Source organism: Mchenga conophoros, linkage group LG22 (genome assembly GCF_057382185.1).
Source record: "Mchenga conophoros isolate Kocher_MC1m ecotype Shallow Benthic linkage group LG22, M_conophoros_male_GT1.1, whole genome shotgun sequence".
Taxonomy (NCBI): Eukaryota; Metazoa; Chordata; class Actinopteri; order Cichliformes; family Cichlidae; genus Mchenga; species Mchenga conophoros.
Genome location: NC_140546.1, coordinates 31,785,584 through 31,811,185, shown reverse-complemented (window position 1 = coordinate 31,811,185; position 25,602 = coordinate 31,785,584). Strand labels below are relative to the sequence as shown.

At 42.6% G+C, this 25,602-nt stretch overlaps 1 protein-coding gene across 4 annotated transcripts; it reads right to left on the bottom strand.

Annotated features, from left to right (window-relative positions):
• Positions 1-7,423: 7,423 nt before the first annotated feature.
• khdrbs1b (KH domain containing, RNA binding, signal transduction associated 1b) lies at positions 7,424-25,259 on the bottom strand. Of its 4 annotated transcripts, none has more exons than XM_085261782.1 (11): positions 24,840-25,259; positions 22,878-22,999; positions 21,232-21,348; positions 20,708-20,854; positions 16,347-16,480; positions 15,212-15,452; positions 14,702-14,769; positions 14,292-14,350; positions 11,580-13,578; positions 11,158-11,225; positions 7,424-8,847 (listed from the first exon to the last, which is right to left on the bottom strand). In XM_085261782.1, the coding sequence occupies exons 1-9, from the start codon at positions 24,931-24,933 to the stop codon at positions 13,472-13,474; spliced, it is 1,089 nt and encodes a 362-aa protein (XP_085117908.1). In that variant the 5' UTR covers positions 24,934-25,259; the 3' UTR covers positions 7,424-8,847; positions 11,158-11,225; positions 11,580-13,471. The 4 variants fall into 4 exon arrangements, with proteins under 4 accessions (XP_085117908.1, XP_085117909.1, XP_085117911.1 ...); XM_085261783.1 differs by having other exon boundaries at positions 11,158-11,996; positions 13,392-13,578; XM_085261785.1 differs by having other exon boundaries at positions 13,392-13,578.
• Positions 25,260-25,602: the final 343 nt, after the last annotated feature.

Here is a 25,602-nt window from a genome sequence, read left to right as displayed (position 1 = left end):
GCACACTTTATTGGATCCCTTGACCTACTCTTGACAATTTGGGTAATAACATGTAATTTCTGTTAACTGCTGCGCTCATTTAGCATTGATTGCAAAATAGCCACGGAGCCGGGTTTAGTTCATCAAAGCTCCTGAATCGCTGCCGTTTCAAACAAGTTTAGTTTTCATTTTTCTGCTCAAGGAAGTGACTGAAATGGCTAAATGGAGGCTGAAGCATTACTGGTACACTTTTGACAGCTCCAAACAGGGAAAAACATGAACAGGTCTCGTAATAAGCAGTGACTTAGAGTTCTAAATACCCTCTTCTAACATCACTTGAACTTACTTCACAGCGAGCTTCAGGCACGGATGCATCTGCACAATCGGCTCTGCTACTGCGCTGAGACAAAGCCGAGTAACTTCATTATTTTTGATTGAAATCAGACGTGACAAAGCAGCATGAGGACATGACAAGCTGTAATGGTTTGAGCACTCGCTGTTTCCCCTCCACTCCGTACCTGAGCTGTCTGTACATTAAAGAGAAAGCTGACTTCAGTAAAGCTCGAGTCTTATTGATCTCTGCCTGCCACTCGGGAAATGTAAGAATTCAACATGTGAACACGCCGCGCAAGCTTGCACAAAACACACGCGGGTTTGAATATCAATGGGATTAGTGAAAGGTCTGGCTGTCGCAAGCCTTCAGATTGTAAACTACACTAAAAGACGGCCATGCTGATCTTTAGATGTAATGTCGCAGTTTGATAAATGTTCTTTAGGAAACATGACAGGTATGGCATTTTCTGAGGATAGCTTCCCCTGTAGAGAAGGAAAGGCGCTCTTCATTCTCTCTGTGTGTTCCTACAGAAAAAAAATGATATATGCATACACACCGAGGCTGTTCTCTTTGGCTTTCATTAGTAAACAACCCAAGATGTTCTTCCAGGCTCTTTCTCACACACATGCACACTCACGCTCACACAAACAGACATGCAGCCTTGCTCTTGAGTATCCCATCCTTCACTGCATCATCTTGTAAGTATTCCATGGCAACCATTTCAAAAGTAAGATTCATCCACTTTATATAGCTGGCCTAGTTTGTCTCCTCCAGCCCCCGCTGAGCACTGCCATCCACGATGACGACTGGGCGCTGTGCAGACTACACGGAGCAGGAGAGAAGGGGGACAAAATCCCTATGCAAACACCAACATTTAGTCTTGAAAGTTCTGCGTTCTACTTAATAAAGCCTTTGAGAGACCTACATAAAAGTGAGTCTATTTTAATATGAAAGTACGTTTGAGTGGTGAAGCTGCAGATGCACCTAAGATGGGTTCTTTGAAAAAGAAAAATGAAAGCATTGTGAGGTGATGAGATAGAACTTGGATGAACTGAGCTTCCAGGTCAGAAAATCAAAGTCAGCGACTTGCAGGTTTCAGAAACATGTCCAGTTACGTAGTCTCCAGGAAAACTGACTTGGCTCACTTTCCTGATCAGCTTATGATTACAGACGCTGTTTGCAACTGTAACTGGCTCCAAAATGATCTTTATTTAATAAATGATGATCACAATTAGTGTTCAGACAGATGAGGACACAGGGTGTGTATGAAGGCTAACTGTCCTTAGTTTCTCGGTCAGTTCCACACCCTTGGTCATCATGTCCAGATTGAAAACAGCAGGACAACAATGGTGAAAATGCTCAGCTCAAGGCTTCACAACAGGTGGCCCATCACGGTTGTATACCTTATATAGACCCATCCGGCATAACATAATAAGCACTGACAGGTGAAGATAATAACATTGATTATCTCTTTATCATGGCACATATTAGTGGGTGGGATATGTTAGGGGGCAAGTGAACATTTCGTCCTTGAAGTTGGAAAACTGGGCGAGCATAAGGATTTGAGGGCCAAATTATGATAGCTAGACGATCACACTGTCTCCAAAACTGCAGCTCTTATGGGGTGTTCCCAGTCTGCACTGGTCAGCATCTATTAAAAGCAGTCCAAGGAAGAAACATTGGTGAACCAGTGACAGGGTCATGGGCACCTAAGGCTCACTGACGCACATGAGCAGCAAAGTCTGGCCCGTGTGGTCTGATCCAACAGACGAGCTACTGTAGAGGAAAGACTCAAAGCTGGTCACAAAGATTCCTCTTATATCTGGTTCTTACATGCAGCTGTGTCTTGATGCGTTATGTCCACTTTATGGGTCTTTGCGTTCACATCTGCTTTAAGAATGCACGCATCTCAATTCTGTCACAATTTGATCCAATCTGAGTGCAAATGTTTACAAGTTGAGGGTGAATGGCTGACTTATCAACAGAAAAGGTGCATGCAAGGTCAAAGGAAGCATCGCTGGTATATCAACTATTTTTCTAGCACCTGGAACAGTGTGGCTACCACCATGAATGTTCATGTGTTTATAGACCACTTTGCATTTAATCATTAGTTATTAACCTCTTACTCTGCAGTGCAAAGTCTTTTGTCCCATCTCCCTCCTCCCACCCCAGCAAATAGCTGCCCCTGCCTGAGCCTGGTTCTGCTGCAGGCTACTTCCTGTTAAAAGGTATGTTTTCCTTCCCACTGTTGCCAAGTGCTTGCCCACGGGTTGCTTGACTGTTGTGGTTTTCTCTGTACAGGGTGGGCCATTTATATGGATACACCGTAATAACATGGGAATGGTTGGTGATATTAAAGTCCTGTTTGTGGCACATTAGTATATGTGAGGGGGCAAACTCCTCCAGATGGGTGGTGACCATGGTGGTCATTTAGAAGTCGGCCATCTTGGATACACCTTTTTTTTCAATAGGAAGAGGGCCATGTGACACATCAAACTTATTGGTAATGTCACAAGAAAAACAATGGTGTGCTTGGTTTCAACGTAACTTTATTCTTTCATGAGTTATTTACAAGTTTCTCTTTGTTCACAGCCATTGACATGTCGAAGAGGTTAACACGTGACGAGCGGATCGAAATTGTGTTGATATCTGGTGAACGCAGTAACCGGGTCATTGCAGCAGATTTCAATGTAAGACACCCTACCAGACCACCCATCTCCCATGCTACAGTTAGCAAACTGCTTGCTAAGTTTCGTGAAACTGGTTCAGTGTTGGATTTGCCAAGATGTGCACGCAAGAAAACTGTCAGTAATGAAGAAACATCAGTGGCTGTCCTAGCTTCATTCAGCAAGAGCCCACACTAGCACTCGGCGCATGTCACTGGAGAGTGGCATTAGTCGAACATCCCTTCGGCAGATATTACCTACTCACAAATGGCACCCTTACAAACTCCAGCTACTGCAGCATCTCAACGAGGATGACCCAGATTGGCGCACAGAATTTGCAGAATGGGCAAAACAAAAATTGGAACAGGACCCTCAGTTCACGCAGATTTTGTTCAGTGATGAGGCAAACTTTTATGTGAATGGTGAAGTTAACAAACAAAACCACCGCTATTGGTCTGAAATTGCTACATGATGATGTGTTTCCCTCTTTATGCACTGAAGCTGGCACGTTCCCTGAGTTTTTCCAGCAAGATGGTGCACCACCACATTATGGGTGCCAGGTCCGAGCATTCCTAGATGAACAGTTTCCTGGAAAGTGGATTGGTCGTCATGGGCCAGTTGAATGGCCCCCAAGGTCTCCCGATCTGACCCCCTTAGACTTTTATCTTTGGGGTCATCTGAAGGCAATTGTCTATGGTGTGAAGATACGAGATGTGCAGCACCTGAAACTACGGATACTGGATGCCTGTGCTGGCATTTCTCCTGCGGTGTTGCTATCAGTGTGTGAAGAGAGGGAGAAGTAGGGTTGCATTGACAATCCAACACAATGGGCAGCACGTTGAACACATTTTATAAGTGTTCAGAAACTTGTAAATAACTCATGAAAGAATAAAGTTATATTGAAACCAAGCACACCATTGTTTTTCTTGTGACATTACCAATAAGTTTGATGTGTCACATGGCCCTCTTCCTATTGAAAAAACAAAAGTTGTATCCAAGATGGCCGACTTCTAAATGGCCACCATGGTCACCACCCATCTTGAGGAGTTTGCCCCCTCACATATACTAATGTGCCACAAACAGGACTTTAATATCACCAACCATTCCCATTTTATTACGGTGTATCCATATAAATGGCCCACCCTGTATTATCGTGGGGTCTTTATGTTACAATGTAAAGCGCCCTAAGGTGCCTGTCAACTACCCTCCGTTGTATACTTTTGAGGCCCATCATCTGAGCCTTTTTCTATCCATTTAACATGAACGTGAGGACACAGACTTATAGAAACCACTTGTACACATCTTCAATTCCCCTGAAACATCAATGACCCTCAGGGGTTCATCCCATCTCACTCCAAGCACCACCAGTCACCTAGATTATTGCCTTTGCTGAGGAAACAGCAGCTGATGTGTATCTGGAGGAGGCTGATTGTCACTGTCTTCACAGGCATCAGCGTGCGATGTTCCTCTGATGGTGTGAATCCGTCAGGACCAGAAGATTCAATCCAGCTGTCCAACATATCTGCCCACAGTATCTCCACCTCTAACACACACTCAGAGCATTTTAACACATCCACCCACCCTGAATAAGACAGGACGGTCTTGCCTCCTGTCTCTTGCTTATTCCATCCATCTTGTTCTCCCACATGTGATCACAGAGCGCCAGTTGACTATAAAGGCGGGCAGTATCCACGGGGCTGTGTGTGACACAGACAGCTGCAAGGAGATCACAGATGTCCACATGCACATTTTGCTTGTGTATAATGTCGAGGAAATTCACTTCACTTCCTTTTTGGCTGCATTTTCTACACTCATTTTCACAGGTCACATATACAGACAGGGTTTGTTTTTCTTTCTTGTTGGGGTCAAAACAATTTGATGACTGTATTTTGCTTGGGTTAGTAAATGTGCTTGCGTTACCCCCTCACGTCAAAAAGGACAGTTGAAGGACACAGGTCTTTTTGTCTCACTGCCTTTCTTCCACTCTCAGCTTCAACAGTAATGGCTCAGTAACACTAGAGTAAAGGCAGGTTGGCAACCTCTTTGCAATGAAAGGGAAAAGAAATCGGTGGTTGTTCAGTGATTGCACTTTTGTTGTAGGAGACTGGTTGCAAGAAGATTGCCGGGTGGGAGGCAAGTTGTCTCCAAACAATCACAGTCCAAGTTGGACTGACTGCACTCTCAGATAAGCTGCCAAACCTTTGCTTTCTAATTTATTAATGCAGACAGATTACCAACATGTTGCAATTAATTATTTGGGATAGGCACTCAAGTGATTGCCAGATGGTTGTATTCTGGTTAAGTTACTGTCCGGCAGCAGCTATGTCACCCTTTGTTTTGGCTGTATTCCATAGTGTGTCTTTTGTCCCGAGTCCCTCCCCTAACCTCCAACAGATCGCTGTTACTCCCTGAGCACAGTTCTGCTGACGGTGTCTTCCTGTTAAAAGGGAGGTTTTCCATCCCACTGACGCCAAGTGTTTGCTCATTAGGGTCTAATCTGATTGTTGGGGTTTCTCCTTTAACTTACAGTATAAAGCACATTGAGGTGACTGTTGCTGGGATTTGGCACTATTTAAGTAATTTAGAATTGAACTATTTGTTGAGTTATTTCTGTTTTAAATCTACAAGGTTCTAGTTTAAATCTGAGTGCACGAAGGTAATGGACGTTTTCAGTTCCATCAGTCACCATGTTATTAAAAATAACAAGGAATTGCCATCTTTACCCAGTTCAATCATAAATTACAGACTGATAGCAGTTTGTCTTTTTGCCATTTTATCACTGTCTTAACTCACCAAAGTATGAAAAACATAAACGGGCAACATTAGTTAGGAAACTATCAACAACACTCCTGAACTTGAAGAATGGAGTCTCTTAACTTACACAAGGTGAGGCAGCCTTTGAACAACAGACCTGCAAACTCACATACAGCTGCAGTTTTGTCACCAATCAAAGCACAGGAAATGGTCAATGTGTGGAAGACTTTATTTAATTAGGTAAAGTTAAAGTAATATAAAAGCACACTTGGCAATTTCTTCAACAACCACACTCAAGCATCTATCTTAATAAAATTACCTGAGCTTTGTGAACTACACTATGTAGTGTTTGTAGTCGTGATTATATATACTGATTTATGATGTAGTTCAGATCCTGTTCATCTTTGAATTTGCTGTAAAGCCTGTTGAAGTGGCCCAATGTTTAGGTTTAATGTCCTTGCTTCCTCTGGTGCATCTTACAACCTGTGTGTTGTGAACATGTTACCGAAGTGCAGCTGTTCTGGGTAAAAATGCACATCTCTCTTTCATAGTTTATTTCTTTCATTAAACAGCAATGTGATCCAAATGCCGCCTTCTGTCAGATAGTTGCCGTCCAGTTCTTCCACCCTGGTGCCGACACTTCTGCTGCTTCCTGGCTTCTCTCCATCTCTGGGCTAACACGCTGCTGCTTGACTCACAGGCGTCTTTACACCTTGAGGCTGGCATGACTGAGTCATTGCAGTTTGCCAGCTGTATTAAAGTACTGTGTATCAGTGACATTTATTTATGCTGGTTTAACCAAGTTTGGTTTGGTTTTGTTTTTAAAATTGCTTTTTACATTCTTATATATTTTTTAATTGCTATTTTTCCCTGATTTATTATTTATATAATCTGTGATAAAATATATATAAAAAAAGAGAAAATAAATAAAAAGGCCAACTTTGTTTTGTTTTTGAGCTGACAAACTGACAAAAAAAGAAAACAATTTTAATTGACCCCTTCTAACTGTGGGTTATTTTTTTGGCAAATATTCCACCTGACATTTGAGTTGAGGAAGTGTTGGAACCGTTTTCTCAACACAGGCAGCTGTAGCTGATTGGCGTTTGCTAGGTCTGACCTCGTGTAATGTGAATGATTTAAGTAGCTGTTGGCCTTTTTCTGACCATCTTAATGTCATTATTTAAAACAAAAGTTTGGGTTTTAGTGAAAATTGTATGCTCATGTTATTGGCCTGCTGCATCCGGAAGTTAGGATGTATAAATCTGTAGCATTGTACAGTTTATGGTAGCAGGTTGCTAACCAAGCTTGCTAGCTTCAGTTAACTGTTGTTCTACCTCTCATCCAAATCTGATGCCGTCTGACTCCAAAAGTCACCAAAGTTGATGCTTCAAAATGCAGACTTCAAACCCAGCAGGAGACAGCATCACAGAGACTTCCACTCTTCGTATAGTCTGTTGTCGTAACCACACTGCACCCAACCAGTTGAAGTGAAAAACTTCTATGAAACACTAGAAGAACAATTTTGACTGAAAACATTTATGGTAATTATAACCTGATATTGTGACATCACCAGATTGGGAATAGACTAGTTTGTTGGAGGGGGGGGCTCCCCCTACTAGCGGGATGTGATGTCTGTGCCCACCCCTCCCTCCCAGAAGCTACACCTATGCAGATGACCGATACACAGCTCTTTTATATTCAAGTCAACCTTTATTGATCAATGCACAGTAGTATTTACTTCCAAACCTCACACTTTTGACAGTTCCATCGATCCAAACAAAGGAAGCGGCTTCCACACCATCACTCATCTTTCATTAGATTACAGGAGACGCAGAAATCATTATTTTAGACATAATGGCACATAAAGACTGAAAAATGGTCTGTTTTGGCTATGGCCCGTTGACATTTCATCTCAAATGATGGTTTCTATCCTAATATCTAATGTTCTATCCTCAGAGCTGCTGGCTTTTTCAATAAACGAAATGGAGCCTCTGACTTGGCTAATGCTGCCTCTGACCAGCGGATCGGGACACAAATTTGTTTTTAATACAGGAAAGTACAGTTTTGACCTCTAAATGTAACTCAGCACCACAGGCAGCTGTAATATCATCAGTGATAATGGCAGAAAATGGCAGAGAGGGGAATCAAATCAACACAAGCATGATGGATAGATGGATGGCAGGGATGTTAGTAATGTCTGCCTTCACCCTCTGTCCCTTTCTCACATGCGACTCCATCTCGTCGAATTCTAATTCTTGGATGCTGAACTGCAAAGAACAGGCCAGCGCTGCTTATGAAAGCCTTTCACATACGCGGCGAGGGTACATGCAAGCACATGCAAATAGGAAGCATTTGCATGTGCTTAGCATTAGCATTCATTATCCGCGGCGTCGCATGGGGCTCGTGCGAGAGGTGGCAAGAGTGCGTTTCGCGAACTCGTCCTCAGCGAGACACCGATCATTTCTAACTCTTGAGCCTGGATTCTAATTCAGTGCCGGGATACAAAACTGCTGGCTGGTGAAACGGATACAGCTCGCCTTGGTGGAAAGTAAGAGTTTCCTTTTATGTCAAACTCAACAGTTAAAGGAAATTAAAAATGATTTCACAGCCTGCTATAACAGGAGCGCTCATTTTATGGTAAATTAGGCTGTGACAATTACATTGCTCGGACCACGGGGTGGTCTGCGGAAGCCACGCGCAAAAGTGTGCACAATCAGCGCAGGCTTCGAGTGGGCGTCTTCCAGACTTGAAAATAATTAACACGAGAATAATGTGCTCTAATTCGATAGTGACGAGAAATATATAAATAGGAGGAAAGAGTCCACGTGAAATGGGAGTCTCTGGATTCTCAGTCTGCTCACTGACCAGCTGCAGTCTCAACCGGCTCCTTTCTCTTTTTCCTCATCTCCCCCCAACCTCTAAATCAGCTGGCTCCTTTGGATGACATGGCAGCCGGCCACCTCTCACCACCCATTTGCTCCTCTTCCCTTCCCCCACCCACCCCCATCACCTCCCACAACCCCTGCCAGGAACAGAACTGGGCCTCGAGGCCACTCCTTTTCAGCTCCGTCTGACCACGACACCATGCTGAGCTGCTCCCGTGCACGGCTTCAACTGCAGAGGAGACAAAAAAAAAAAAAAGGAAAAAAAAAAAAGATGTTGGCATGAGAGGACATGTAAATACACAATGCTGATTCTTAATGTCCCTAAGTCGTCCCTTGTTTCCTGCTCTGCGGCAATTTAGAATGAAAAAGGGGGAAAAAAAATACGAGGCCACTTTTCTAATTCAATTTTTAAGCATTGGCTGCAATAATTAAAAGGTCATTTTCCTGCCAAGCAGCACAGCTCTTCTGCTGTAACTAAGCAACATTTTAAGTGAAACATAATTATTGGCAAGACTGCCGATTTTGGATTAGCGCATTACCATTTCAATCAACAGCTAATGTGTTCGCAGCGCTCTGATTCAGAGTATTTTCCAGCAATTTGAAAGAAACACGAAGCGGAATCCAACAATTCTGAGACGCCTGAACTTGAAGCCGCTGGAACGAGAGGATTTTGATATATATATAAATTTTTTTTAAAGAAAGGATTTTCTTCCTAAAAATAGTCATATTGAGCACATTCTTCTAACAAGTGGGTGACCTTTCTGTCAAAACACCTCCTTTAAAGTGGCCTTAAATGCTTTGTTATCCACTTACTCTGCCAGCTTCTAAAAGCCTGAACACCGAGCAATACTTTTCCAGCCATCATTCAACTTTTCCTGCCTTCAAGGTGCAGACAGGACATCATAAGAAAAACACCCCCCGCCCAACCCCTCTCGTTCCATTTCAGGAATGGCCAGAGTCCTCATGCTGCTCTTTTCCTTCAGTCAGAGTGAGTGAGGCTACAGATCCTCATTAGTCACTTTTCCTGAGACCACCCCGACATGGGCATCGAGCTCTCCTCGCTCGCTCAGACTTGCTGAAGGCTAGCCGCGGCCACACACCAATTCACAGGCATTGTGAGAAGCAGAGGCGACTTACGGGAGCCCGGGCAATCATCAGAATCAACCAACCTTTGAAATGCTGTGAATATCATGAACGTGCTGCTGCTGCATAATGTTACACCGGCTGAACGGAGCCAGAGGCGTTTGCAGCAGTGCGGGGGGGTGGGGAGTTAAATGGCCGTACCAGTGCCTTTGAATGTTTAAGAACATTACCTACAAACTGTGTAGACACTCTCAGGCTAGTCTTACACTTACGCTGATATAAATATTATAAGAAGAGTCCTTTCAGAATAACATTTATATCCGTCATCAATAACTATTAATGACAACCGACACAAGTGATACACACGACTGCGGATTTATTCTTACTAAGGGTAAAATATGTTACCAATTAGCAAACTTAGTTATTTTGTAACAAAGGTTTCAATAGTTGTCAAATCACATGAATCTGAGAGATACGCACAGAAGTGATACTGTTAATGAGCCTATTTTAACTCAAACTATGACTTTTCCTAAAGTGGAAAAGGAAGTTTTTCCTTCCCACTGTCTCCAAAGTGCTTGCTCATAGGGGGTCATATGATTGCTGGGTTGCTCTCTGTATGTATTTATTGCAGGGTCTTACAGTATAAAGCAACTGTTGTTGTGATTTGGTGCCGTATAAATAAAATCAAATTGAAAATTGAATCCTTTGCATTAAATCTTTGCCATCAGTACTTCATAAAATCCTTCAGAAAACCAACCCTTTACTTGTGCACCTTTTTAGAAATGTGTGTATACATAGAGTTGTAGTAACCTGCAAAGATTTAAATGGGAACCACCACAAGACAAACTTAGAGGCTTTTTAAACCTATGAGGATGAATTCTAACTCTGTAACAGTCATTTAAACATGTCAAAAATGCACAAGTGTTTAATCAGCAGTTTACCTTTTATGGGTATCAGTTACCATTTAACAGTTACCTCTCCAAATAACGATGTTGGCTTCGTTAACAATGAATAACAAATGAATAAATAATTAGCTTTAGTCTTTGTCAACAGCAAAATAACCTTTAACTAAGGTGTATCTAGCCAATGATTTTTGTTAACTACCTATAAAAATCTGATATTCAAACACAGCATTTTTTTCCTCTCCTCCTGTCAGACATTTGAAACCAGCAGACTTGTGTGTAGTCATTTGTTTTAATCTGGCTCTGTTCAGATCAGCCGTTTGCTGGCTTTTTAAATTTTGTTGTTCCAAACACCATAAATATTAGTAAATGTCTGCATTTAGCCAATAATATCAGTCAGTCTCCAAACACAGCATCTGCAAAGACGCACATTCCTGCTGTGATGTAAGAGCATCAACGGCTGTCTGAGGTATACAAGAGAGAAAAAACAGGGCTCTAGATGATGCCTGCAGCAGCGCAGCTCTTAAATGGGTGAGGCGTAGCAGCGAACCAACCTGACGTTTGCATGGTCTCTGTCCAGCCGACCGTCAGTCTCCGGGCACTCAGTGACCGATAGCTGTGCCTGAAGGAAGGACAAACCCCAAATCAATACCTTGTCTAAAAACACTGGGAGAAACTCGAGACAGATCATGCAACATCTACAGGAGAAGATATGCTCATGCAACTCAAGCTTTCTTTTTCAGATAACTCTGTACAGGCACAACCTTTTGAAATATTACAGTAAGCAACTTTTACACAGCAAATAAAAAAAGTAACAGCAGCTCAACTGTACAGAAGATGATGACAGATTTGGCTTTGTTCCTTTTAGCAAGAGTTGCATTAACACTATCCTATTATATTTTGTTAGTACACAGCACAGTTATTTTGGTACATGAAATCCACTACTGTATGATATTGGAAGTTACGTTTTTCTTACTTTTGAGTCGATTCTTTTTTGATGCCATGACTGTAATGATATTTTAAGAAATTGTACGCATTTACCAGAAAGTTTATGTCAAAGGATAAACACACTAAGAAATTAAACATTTAGGGTTAGGTTACCTTTACAGTGGAGTTCTCTAGGTTATAACCATCCTCTCCATTGCACTGCCATTACACTCTGTACTAAAGTAGCCATCGCGCCAGCTGTCATTCATGACAATGAAGCCTAGACCTGAATGGTGGTTTGAACTCAGTTAATTTTCAGATGCTATAAAAGCAATTCTCATTAAGGATTACGACCACAGGTAGGAGGATTGAAAAAGTCTTATACGTACCCAGGCATTCAATGCTTTAGAACTCTATACACATTAGGAAGCTATCCAGGTTATTTTAGAGGTCTTACCTCTGGGTCCTTTTTAAAAAGTATAGAAAGAGAGAGAAAGAATAAGTTGTGCTCTTTTGATAATCAATCAAGACATCATTTAGTAGGGTTAAAGTCTTCAGACGTCAATACATTCATTTAGATTTAAAAAGCGCTTTTGAATGAGAAACAAAGGAAAACACCTACATCTGACTGCTGGTTTAAAAAAGGCCATTTCAGAATTTTACTAGGACAGGAAACAAATAAAGCAAGTTAAGTTTCATAAAAAACAAACTAAGCTTTATTGACAAACTGCTGCAAAACATCTTTTGGACAGATTTAGTAACCTATTTAGGCAAGCTTACACATGTAGCATAATGCATTTTATGGAGAGGGTACAGATACTAGTGGCAGAATAAGTACAGTTAGGATGTTTTAAAATATGTACAAGAGTTCGGATTGAGCTGCAGGATCCCTTCTCTATAGAAAGAGAAGACCCATGTGGAGATTTTTGTCCCAATCCTTCTTTGTGTACTTTGTGCATGCAGTTTATGTAGAGTCAGATCACAAAATCAAGACCTGAACCGTGTGTTTCTTTTTTCTTTTAGCACAACAGGTGAGACCAGGTCTCGTCCGTGTTCTCATTAAACAAACATTTTGTCTTCAGTCTTAAAATTATTAATTTTTGTCTTTTTAAACATGACAAACAAATTGAGGATATGAGGACAGTCCATCTCAACAGTGTCTATTAGGGCTATATTTCAAAACTCTAAGTACAATGACAAATATTGCTGCCTAAGTCTAAATGGACAACGTTTTAGAACTATTTAAACAACAAACCATAATCAAGAATGAATTGTACTTGAGTTAGCCTTTGCTTCATTTAAGGATTTGGGTTTTTGTTTGTTTCTATATTACATAACTGAACGTTTAAAAGGTCTTTTATTTGGCTATATTAACAGAATTTTGAAATGTAGCCTAAATGGGAATCTGCAACTGACCCTCAACAGATTCTTTATATATATATGTATATAAAAACAATTAAAATGGATTCCTTAGACAAGTGGATAATGAGCCACTAATTCAACTAGAAACGACTACTCCCACACAGTTAAAAAAATAAAATAAAAATAATTAAAAATTAACGATCAACAATGCAAAAAAGCCAGAGGAGGGTAAAAAGGGTCAGAGGAAAAAATGACAGCAAAACGTAAAAAAAACTCAAAGAAAAAGAAAAACTATATAGAACGCCAACTTCTCATCTCTGACCCATCTAAAAGCCGCTTTGGTTGGTTGGATGGTTGGTTGGTGCGACAAAGAAGGGGTGGGGGAGGGAGTTCGCGGTCAAATCTCAAAAACCAGTTCCGATTTTCAGTTCCCAATTTGCTCTCTTGTATAAAGTCCGGCGTAGGAAAAGACCAAACCAAAGACAAAACAGACAATTACTTTTGTCGGGCTTCTTAAAGCGAGAGCTGCCGTGGTAGACAGGCGCTTGTCAGGGCGACACTAAGGGTGGCGAGTCCGCTTCAGTACTGTCGATATGGGTGCTCCCGGTAAGTCGTCTTGCCGCCTCGAGAGGGGGGAGGGGCCTTCCCTGGAGTTGTCCGCTGGGTGCCGTTCCAGTCATCCTGGCCTGGAGTGGAAGCGGAAAAAAAAATAGACACATCAATAATTCAACATTTCTAACAAAGAGCCTTTGACTGAGCGCACATTAGAGCTGCCCTGTGGCACCGTTCAGTTTATCGGACATGTTGGAAAAGCACTAAATCCTACATCTGACCGTGCACGGCACCTACAACACGTCACAACACATCAACAAGAAGTCAAAAACTCTACAGTGTGACTTTAGCATTAAAGAATATTTAACTGTGAAATAAAGCCGTCAGTTTGGATCAGGGTGAAGAACTGTCCCATCACATTGTGGATGATCAATTTTGTCCAATTTCAGATCTTTAAAATAACCATCTGGCAATGCCAATGTTTTCCTTATAGCTTTGTCTTTTTCAGCCTTCATTACAACATGTTTAACATTTAGGCAGCAGAAAATAATGTGACACAATGGCACTGATGCTGACAGATCTGAGTATCAGTGCCATTCTATTAGCTGACAGTGATATCAATCAAAGTCAATATTAGCTGACACAATGCACATTTTGGAAAATTTAATCTGGCTGATGATTTATTTATTTATTTTTACTGTTTTTAAAGACAATCAGAGACATTATGGGCTGACGTGCATGCATATTTCAGACACCAACACGCAATAACAAATATACAGAGGATCAATTCAATCAATTCAATAAGGATGTTTGTCGTTTATTGTAATAAAAAAAAATTGTTCTTTACCATAGGACTCGTACGACTCTGTGGTCTCCCCATGTCCATAGTCATAATATTCTGGCTCTCTGTTGGTCATAAACAGGGAAAAAAAGAATAAAAAGAAAAATCACTTTTAATCTTTGAAAAACATCAAGCAGCTGACTGTAATGTCTAGGGGGACGCTAATTGGCTTCTACGAATAAGATCAAAGCTTGGCTCTCTACTATGGAACATCTGAGTCCCGGCTGGTCCTTCTAAATAACACTGGCATCCACAGCATGAAACACAAAGTACTATCAACGCTGAATTTGTGCAGAGTGGCTAAAAAGTATTACTGCTGCTCTCAAATCCCATTTCAAGTGAAACTAGCAACTAGGCGATGTGTGTGCATTCTGTGAGAAGCAGGTGAAAACCAAAGAGACGTCTGATTCACTCACGCCTGCGGCTGACTGTAATAGCTGTCGTAAGACTCGTAGGCCGTGTCTGTGTAGCTCTCATCGTAGCCCTGGAGAGGGAAGGAAACAGAGAGGGAAAGAGTGAGAAGGAAAAAAAAAAAAAAAAGAAAAAACAGGATGAGATTTAAGGAGAGTCTTGTTCATGAATGTCAAGATGTCCCCAAAGAACTCCACTTGTACAAAAGCAGACACGCTCCCCTTATGTCTCGAGCATCTGAAATGACTTATTCCTATGACGACGGACAAGCAATTCAAAGCTAACAGAACGTCAAGAAAGATCTTATTGAGATGAGACGAGCAGTGGAGAGGTCAGATTTAGCAACGTCAAACCTGAAAACATAACGTCTACACAGACAACTGAGGCGTCTCTGCACATTTCTTATATCTAGCTCATCAAATACAACACTAGAAGTGACGTTTGTGTGTGATAATAATAAACCTACAAAATAAATGTGAAAGGATAAATTCATTTCCACTGGCAGTGGTACTTACATATTCGTCATAGCCTTCTGCAGCTGCACCGGGGTTGTGCTGGTGTGGAGGCGGTGGTGGCATCCTCTGGGGAGGTCCTCCAGCTATGAGTCTGGCACGGGGTGCCACAGCTCCCCTGGCAGGTGCTGCGGGAGGTCCTCCTCTGCCTGCTGGGGCACCCCTCACTGCGCCACCTCTGGCTGGGCCACCTCGAGTCACACCTCCCCTGGCGGCAGCACCACGAGGCGGCATTCCCCTGCCCCTGGAACCAAGAACTCTGGGTTATTGTCGTGATGATCTACAGCAGGAGTCTCAAACTCAAACGAGCTGAACTACATCTTTGGAAATATTTGTGGATGTTACTTTTATTTAAAATATTGTATAATAAGACAAAACTGCAAAGGTGAGAACTCTTATCTGAAGCCTTATAACATAACAAAATGGTACTTTTCTATCTGACCAGACACGTGGCTGCACTTCTGCTATAGTTTTTTTTTTTTAAACAAAATAAAAGTATACACGTTAGTTTTTGTAGTGCAAATAGTTTTCTTTACAAGTAACTCCTTACTGAACAAACGCAGCCAATCCCTCAACATATTTGTGCTTCCTGCTCACATTGCCTTCATATTTAAAAATATATAAATATTTAAAAAAAAACAAAACAAAACAAAAAAAAAAAAAAAACAGACAGGTAGGTTTGCATAAAGACAGCAGCAGGGGCAAAAAGCAACCCAACTCTAGAGCCCAACTGGTACAGGATTTTTAAGGCTGACAGAGAAACTTGGCAAAAATGTAAAAATCTGATACCAGCCAAGAAAATGAGTTTGTTTAAAAATTTTATTTATTTGTGATCTTTAAACTCCTGGCAGGGTAAGTATAGCTGATTATATGTTTCTTTTTTAAATACTAAGCTCAGCTAACTGGTAGGTGGTTGTAGCTTAATATTAACCATTAAGATGTCGTATCAAACTTAGGCTTTTGACGGCATATAGAGCCGGGCAGCCTGCTGGGCCTGAGAGGTCCCCAAGCATTCCAAATCATTGAGAGGGAAACAACAACAATAAAAATGTATGTATGTGCATACATACATACATACATATTCAGTGATGCAGCAGCTGTCATGAGAAATTGTGTGTGTTTGTGTGCACTTCCTCACCTGTGTGCTCCTGCAGGGGGGACACCGCGGCCCCTGACTGGCAGGCCACCTCGGCCTCGGGCTCCGTGATCCTGGCCTCCGTTCAGGTAGCTCATCTCCATGAACTGCTCCTGGCAGATATCATCCATCATATCCTATACACACAAACACACACAGTGAGGACGATAATACTAAGACAAAAAAAAAAAAGAAAGAAAAGAAATGGAAAAGTGACTGTGCAAACACAAAAAATAGAAAGGAAAGGAGACAGCGTGGAAAGAGGAGTGATGAATAAAAGAGTGAAATCATTTCCGAGCTGCTCAAAACACGCCACCCCTCCCAACGGCTAACAGAGCGACTGGAAGAAAAAGTCTCAGTGCCAGTGACTCAGAGTGTTAAAGAGAGGAGGGGGGGGGATGTGGATGTGGGAGGCTGGAGGTTGGAAAGCATCCATCCACACTCCGTGCCTTCCTGTGTCTCTCCATCATGCACAAAATGTAAATCACTTCTCTGCACACTCCTTGACAAGTCTGGTGTGACTGCATGAGCAGTTACCTTATTTTATCTGCAAAAACAATAACTTGGGGTGGATTAGCCAAGCTGCCTGTCTCAGCAGCACAAATCCTGCAGCCCAATCCTCCGCCTTTCTTCTGGGAGCAATCACAAGAGCTGCACTGTGACCCAATCAATTCTTTTTCATATCACTCCCCAGACTGGAATAGCGACAGAGCTCTAATGATGTCCAAAAAAAAAAAAAAAAAAAAAAAGCTACTGGAATATGAGATGCAGACATCAGCTTTCAACTTATCTGCAGCAAAAGCAGGCAGAGCATTTGACTGATTAGAAATTCATCTGAAGGGAGGAGCAGTCCAGCTGATGCTGCAGAGGATGCAAAGTCTTTACCCAACAAGGTGTTGAGTTTAATCAAGGATCTGTAGACGTTACGATCAATAGAAGAGAGAGAAATCCTTCTGCATTCACGTTGGTCGATGTGCAGATATACACAAATAAACAGGATGAGGAAGAAAAAAGAAGACAAACCCTGCTGAAATCACAGGGCTGTGAGAGACTCACTGTCTTAGTCAAATAAACTAATTTTTTTAAATAAAATAACTCAAGTCTAAGATGGCCGATATTCAGCCCTCCCGCCACTAGCCTGGGCTGCAGCAGCAACCTCCTCTCTCGCTCTGACAGGAAGTTACAAACATACAAGGTGAGAAGTAAGACAGCTGACAGCCTTGTGGACCAGTATGACACCAAAACTGCTGTGATCTAAAACACAAACAGTTGCATGTCAGAGTAAACTGGCACACAGCCACTCCAATGCAGCAATGTGTTAACTGTGTTCTTTACATGCATGCGGCTTCGAACCTGCACGGACAGTGGAGCTGCTGTTTGACACATCTACATATGACTACACCTGCACCAATTTAAAATAATTATAGGAGAATGACATTTCAAATAGGGCTGGGCCATATCATACCGTTCACGTATAATGTCGGGCAACGATAAGAAAATGAAATATCGCAATAGAATATGGGCAAAACGTGCATGCGCAGTGCCTTTGTTTTCATACGCACATGGCGGAGAATGAGAAGGGCGAAAGCAGATCGTTGAATGAAACGGATGAACCAGAATTGGTTTGTAAAAATGCTGCAACTTCAGTGGTGTGGAACTGGTTTAGCTTTCGTCCGTCAGATACACAACAAAGCACTATTTTTGGTAGAGCATGCTAGCGGGCCGTCGTTATTACCGTGTTTTTTGGAAAATACGGCACACTTAAAATCAATCCTTTGATTTTTCTGAAAATCGACAGTGCCCCTTATAATCCCATGTGCCTTATGAATGAATTCTGGTTGTGTTTACTGACCTCGAAACGATTTTATGTCGTACACGGCGCTCGAAAATCTGTCAAATGTTTTAGTACGACTTTGCTAAGCTACGAAGCCGCACCGCTTGATGGATTGTCGGAGCATTACAGCTGTCGTAGGCAGGAGCCTCGCGGAGTGATACGTACTGTGCTTCAACATAATATTACCGTATTGTGTGTGTATAACCTCTTTTTAAGTTTTGTGGATATTATACATGGTTATGCTGAGGATATGTCGGCCAGTTTCCACTGGAAATGGCTTTTGATTAAACTGTCAGTAAGGAATTTGCATTTGCACTGTTAAATTTTTATATAACTTTCATGCACATAAAAAACAGCTGCTTGTTTATGTGAAAATATATTGATGTTTTTTCTTTTTGCACTAATCAAGTTGTGGAGTTGTAAAGTATTTTGTCTAGTGTCAATTATATCGTCAGTTATATCGTTATGGCAAATTTTCAAATGTATATCGTAATAAATATTTTTGGTCATATCGCCCTGCTCTAATTTCAAATGGCTTGTAAATCAACAATCAACATGCATTCAGCCACCTCCATGCTCAGTTTTCCTACTTTGAGGCCATTCCATCAATCTGAGCCCCCCTCCCAAAAAAAAAAAAAAAAAAAAAAAAAAAAAAGTAAATTAGTCACCAGGAACATCCCTGTGGAATACCTAAGCAGAAGTACAGGCAATACATAAAAGTTTCAGCAACAAATTACATCCACCCATTCTCCATCTGAGTCATTTATTAAAACACAGCCTTGCTCTAAATGAAGGCCGTCACGCCTGACAGATTATGGTCTTAAACTGTAACGACAGCTTCTGTAAGCGGCTGATTTTTACATAACGCAGCAACACCAACACCGCAGCTGGTTCATCAGCCCATTCATCTAGCCTCCAAATTATTCTTTCTATAGTGCCCTGCACACTAATTAAAAAAATGTAAGGCAGCTCACAAACCCCTGGGCCTATTGGCCTGCTTTGGTGAGAGCCATTGTGAGAGGACTGTGGGCTTCAGCTGGGCCCGACAGCACACCGAGCTGGCCGGCACTCAAGAATCTCTCAGCATAAAACCAACAAAGCAGACGTGGGCTGCGTACAGTGAATACGGCCACATATCTGCCTCGAAGCTCTACAACTCCAGGCCGATTCTCCTCTCTGAAGAATGAGACTCAGGTGAAAGCAGAAAAGTAGGCAAGCCACATGAAGGGGGCAACCCTGCTGACACAGTGAAAGTGGCCCAATTCCTCCTCTTAAGCTGATTGCTTTACGTGCCTGGACTGTGCCGCAGAATGTGTTTGCTCCAGGTAAATACCCACTCAATCTCCTCCGGCTGTCCTAGCAGGCCCTCCTCCCAAAGCTTTGTCTAACCAGCACGCTGCGGCTCTCTCCACCTTTCTGAAACGTAATTTCACTCGATTACCACGAGAACACTTTCGGTGTAGCTTCACAAACTTTTCCCAGCTTGGCGATGGGGAAACTGCATTTACAATCCAAAACAACTTCTAACCTCTGCAATTAAAGAAATCATGAAGTTGCATTAAAGTGGGTATGGGTGAGTGTGATTTTCAGATTTAAAGGCATTTGTGAGGATTTGCTCAAAGTTCAATCAATAACGAGCTTAAAAACCAATCTTGAATCAAAACCAAGCGGAAAATAAAGTCATATTACGAAACTGACATCTCCTACATCTGTGTGCAAATGGGCCTGAAGAAAAACTTGCTGACTGCGTGCATGCAGCTCAAATCAGAGCTGAGACGATTAGCCAATTACTTAGTTGAAAATTAAGAGGCAACTACTTTGTGATTCAATTAATCTCCTGTTGTTCAAGAAGTAATACCAATTAATTCCCCAATTCCAGCTTAACTGGGTTGACTATTTATATTTCCCTCTCTTGTATGGTGGTGAAGACAGTCATGTTAGGGAATGAGACAAAACCCTTTTCAAAGATCTACCTGGGATTTAAGACAGCAAAACGGCACCGTTATCATCTTCAATAGCATTTATTAGATTATGTTTAAGAAAAGAATGGGCACCCAGATCAATGAAAATAATCGTTTACTGCAGCCAGAGCTCAGCCTGTACAAGGCCTCAGATATCACTGAGAAAAGGAAGCGCTGTTTCAATTAAACAAATATAAAAATACACTTATACAGGAGAGAAGAAGCAAATCCTGGATTCAAAACAGTGTTTCTGTGAGGTGATCTTTGGAAAGCAAATCCATAATTTAAAAAAAAACAAAACAAAACGAAGCATCTTCTTTTAAGCTACAACGAAAATGCCTCTATTCTCATGGCAAAGTCATGTTTAACCTCAACTATTCTCACTCTGACTCTGTATTAAAATTGAGAAATCTCCTGACATCACTTCCCCCTGTTAAGGTGCTGAGTGTTTTCCACATTGCTGACCTTTTACAGGCTTAGTTTTGCAGTTAATAAACGGCACAAAACGCTCTACTAAACTCCACACAGGCAAGTTCACAGATGGCCAAAAGCAGAACTGGCAAACTCACCGGAAACAGGAACTTCTTGACCTCCTCCATGGCGTGGGCCATGCGCAGGTAAGCCTCAGGCACAGGCGCAAAAACCTCGATGAACACGTGCAGCTCCATGGAGAGGTGGGCATACTTGGGCTCACCGCTTTTCCTCAGCCCCTCCTCCTGAAAGAAAAACCATCAGAGAGTGAGAAGAAGCCAGCTCAAACATTTAATGAATAATGCAAGGAGAAAAATCACATTTATTCCACCTCGGAGAGCAACAGGGGTTACATGCAGTATTCCTTTCCTTTGTATAGCTTGATAATTACATCAAACTGGTAGATAACAGGTTTAGTGGGCTATCCTGAAGACTCTGGAGCAGATGTGCAGTGTTTGAATGCCCTTGGCTGAGTGTTAATGTTCAGCTGAGCCATCCAGCAACTTGACTCCATCTGGGCTCACTAACTGTCATCCCGCTCAAGCAAAGGCCAGATGTGTTATTGCTTCAGGTAACCTTCCCACAGGTGCATAAGACCAGATGTGTGTAAGCGTGTGTGTACCTTGGCTTTGTCTCTCATGGATCCTTTGCCCAGCACAGAGATCTTGGCTCCAGTCTCCTCCTGCAGACGTTTGATTGTGTTGCCCTGAGGTCCCAAAATCTTCCCCACAAAATTGAACTAACAGCAAAACAAAGCAGAACAAAATTAGCCTGACAATCACGGCAGAGGCGAGTTTAATACCAGGAGAGTGAGGGAGAGGCAATCACCGTCTGTCTGTCAGGGCTCTTGTTGCACATACTGCAGCCTTAAGTAGTAGATTTAACAGACAAAGTCGATATGAGCCCCCGAGGGCTGTAATACTGCCGTTTGCTATTCACTGCAATCATCCATGCAGTGAGCCAGAACTTTACCTCCTCGATCTTTCAACAAAGTAATTACCGTGTGTATGATGCGTCCCGCAATTAGCTGTCATTGCCAGAAACGTTTAACAAAAAGCCGCCCCAAAGGAACCTCACTTCAACCTGAAGTAGTAAAAGCAGCTCCAATAATCGGAATCGCTCATTAGCTGTGTCGTGCCCGACACAGCAGTGTGACGGAACAACTAAAACCCAAGGCCGGTGTTAGGGATGCACCTGTCCTGCATTTGGAATACATCAGTCCTATCCCACCTCAAAACCCTAAAGGGTCAGCAGACTGGATGCATTACACACCTGCAATGCCAATGTCTGAAATGCATGTTTGCAATTATTTTAAACTCAATCACAACTCGACTGGTCCAAAAAAACAAAAAAAAAAAAACAAAACTGGGCTCTCTCTCCCTCTCTGACAGCTTCTGTCGCTCGCTGGCTCGGCTTAAAAGTTTGGAAGCTTTCGCTGCACTTGCAGGAACATAATGCGTTGAATAATATTATCTCACTTCACCTGCCTCTTGACTGCTTCACTGGAGTGGAGCAGACAAGAGTCCATCCAATTCGGTCTATCCCCATTCTGAGAGATCAGACAGTCATCAGACCCTCACAGAACAGGAGATGCTCCTACAGCTCATCGATCCGACGCTGAAAACGAAGCAGCACCTACAGATCTCATTCTTTATAAAGCAGTTTGCTCTATTCAAAAAGAGCACTGAACACCAGAAGTTACACAATGGGCCATAAAAGAGACACCACACTGACTCTGGCAACTTAATCTTTTTATTTTTATTTATTTTTTTTTAGCAGCATGCAAATGATGCATTGTGCAGCTGCAGCATGCTCTCTGAGTTTTACAGGACAGATTACAGCCTTTATCACAAACAGTCATCCTAAAATCAATGCAGCCTTACGTCTGAGCCAGATATGGATTGAACCGATATGGCTGAATGCACCTGAGGTTAAATGATAAACCTAAGTAAGGCTCGGGATGGAAACAGGAAAAGATCTGAGCACCAGTATGAATTACACTGAAATATAGAGCCATCCCAGCTATACTCATTTTAACATTTTGATCCCTTTTAGTGAGATTTTAAAAACATGCCAGTATCGGCTGTAATTATACTCTGGAGCTTAAAGATCAGGGTTGAGAGGAGTAATTTGAGACTCCCAAGTAACCCCGTGGCTTTGTGTAATTGAAACACAGCTGCAGGATAAATTAAATCAAGAGGGGTTTCGCTGGGAAGCGGGAGACGACAGGAGGAGGAGGAGAAAAGAGGGGAGACAAAGAAAGCTCACCTTCGGGTACTGTTTGACAGGTATGAGCACTCGCTCCTTGAGTTTGATGTTCTTCGTCGTGAAAAGGTCCAGGTATGTCTCAGTTTCCTTTTTAGTCTCACCTTTCTGGATTCTGTCAATTTCTGGAAGATGAGAGGGATCATTTCAGGCAACCAAACAGTCAGAGTGGCAACATACAACACAATGATGAGAAGCACTTATGTGCGCTTACGTGAACCAGAAAGCACCAACTTTAGGGATTCAGCACCACCAGGATAGAGTTAAAACCTGATCTTAAAAACCAGTTGTGCATACACTCATCAGCTGTTTAGAGTTGGATTAATACAAATCTGGTCCCAACTGTGTAAAGCGCAGCATCACTTCTATGATTTGTGGCCCTCTGAGGGGAAAACACGTCTGACTTTTTAGCCCGTTCCTGTGGTTGTAACACACACCTCTGCAAGTCTTTGATTCACAAGCAAATCCACATTAACTGAATGCCAAACAACGGCAGTTTCCACTGAGTGCGTTGACTGCTTCACTCTGCACATTTGTGTTCATTTGAATAGCAGTGAAACAGCTTAGCGAGCCATTAAAAGGCAAACACTTGACCACCGATGAATAGTTTCGGCCATTTATCAAACAAATCGTAGCCCATTCTCTCGCTGTTGTTCACTCTAAAAGACAATTTTGCTGTGATTATGTCACCCTAAACAGCTGATCAGCCAAATCATCTCAGACCTTGTTCATTCTTTAACAAAAATCAAAACAGTCCAACTCTAATCTGTACTGGAAACAAATCAACACGAAGTATTTGCGAGCATCCTCTGTAACCTCTTCCTTGTGGCAGAGCACCTGGTTTTCCCCCTCCAGCACCCATTGCAGTACTCCCATCTCAAACCACCTCCGCCCTCCTGACTGTGACAACTCCCGAGCCTTCAATGTGCAAACATGCCAGCTTACACCACAGTCTACCAGCTGCAGATCAGGAGAAGCCTGAGTAGATGTTTCACCGAGGGAACCCATCCACACTGCACACCCTGACACACTTTGTCTTCCTGGTTAGTCCACGCTTCCAAATTTCACACACGCAGCCTAGATTCGCCAAATCACGTTTACCAAACGGTCAACTTCATTATCACCAGGGCTACCTGAGTTAAGCAAATAAATAAAATAAAATCAGTTTTAGAAAATGGTTCACAATTACTGACAGAGCACATGGCCAATGGCTGACATAACTATATAATCACATTTGTTTATATAAAGCAGTCATAGCTAGCTTTTAACATCCTTTTTTGTATTACGGATAGCTGACCAACTCACACAGTACTACTAGGTAGGTGTGTGTGTCCACTTGTCCTCGCTTCAACACAGCTGCAAGGCAGCAGTCCCGGGGCGGCCATGGCTGCAGTTTTGTTGCTCAAGGACACTTAAGCAGTGGCCATCGGCAAGCACCGCGGTTAAAGGCGCTTTGTCGCCTCTGCTAGGCCGATTCTCGGCTTTAAAGTACTGAGGTGACCCCCGCTCCTGGACACTAGCGCACATTCACAGGCTGCTGCGCAATAACATATATCAACAGGGACTCGAGAGCACACGACGGAAACAGCCCGCGTGCCCAAGTTTAAACTCGCGCGAGCACCGACAGTTACAGAAAAGAGCAGGTGCGACAAAAGCTGCACGCGAGGAAGCGGATATTAGTCGCAATAACTGAAAAGTGTAGCTCCTCCGTGGTGTAGCGATAGCCTTAAGCGGTTTACTCTTTCAGACGCTATTCGTTCACTAACTACAGATTTTAACGCCCACACGTATTTTTCTTTGTTTTTGAGCCATGAATAGGACCTCGTCTCAGCGTAGCGGTGAACGGGGTAGTTCACGTCCCGTCCGCAAACACATGGCGCCGCTCTCCTCAACTCCAGAGGATAAAGCGTACGGTGGAAAAATTCACAACAAAACAAAAATAAAGACAGTGTAACAGTACTTTACCCGCGTTTAAAAGTTTCATGGCGTGCGTGAACGACGAGTCCAGGCTGTCCTTCTCTGCCAGAAGCTCGGGGAGATATTTGTCGTCGTTCTCCATTTTGTTGAGTTTGGAGGTGTAGGGGGGGCAGTCAGTTTCGGTGCAAAAAATAAAGCGTGGAGAAAAATAAACCCAACAGTATACGGGGAGGAAAAAGTAGTCCAATTATGTAACTACGGAGAACCGCGTATCCTCTTTGCAGACCGCGCTTTGCATGTGGCGTTTTTGTGCGACCGACGGGTCCGTTACTGTTTGCCGCTTCCCAACTGATTGATTCCCTCTTCTCAGCAGCGCTGGCTAGTTGGAAATGGGAGAACAAAAGCTGCGAGGCGCTGGAAGAACAGCCAACTCAAACCGACGGAAGTGAGCTCAGAGGGACGTACTTCTCCGGACTGACGCCGCCTACTGTGTGCTGTTCGGATGCGCCGCCTCCAGGAGCGACAATCCCACTATCAGATTTTCAATAGTGATATGGGTGTGTCCGCTCTGGAGCGAGTTACTGTCATAATAAAAACGTCTAGACTGCCCACAAGGTGTTCAATTCCCCCACACCCTCCACCCCATACTTTAAATTAGGGGAAACTTAGAGATACAATAGGGTGGCCTGCTGAACTAGAGGTGCTCAAGAGAGGCCACATGCTTTAAAATATGTCCTCATATGTTTGCTGTGATGTCTGTAGAAGTAAGCCACAATACTTCAATCTGTCTTGTGGATATTATCGTTTTCTC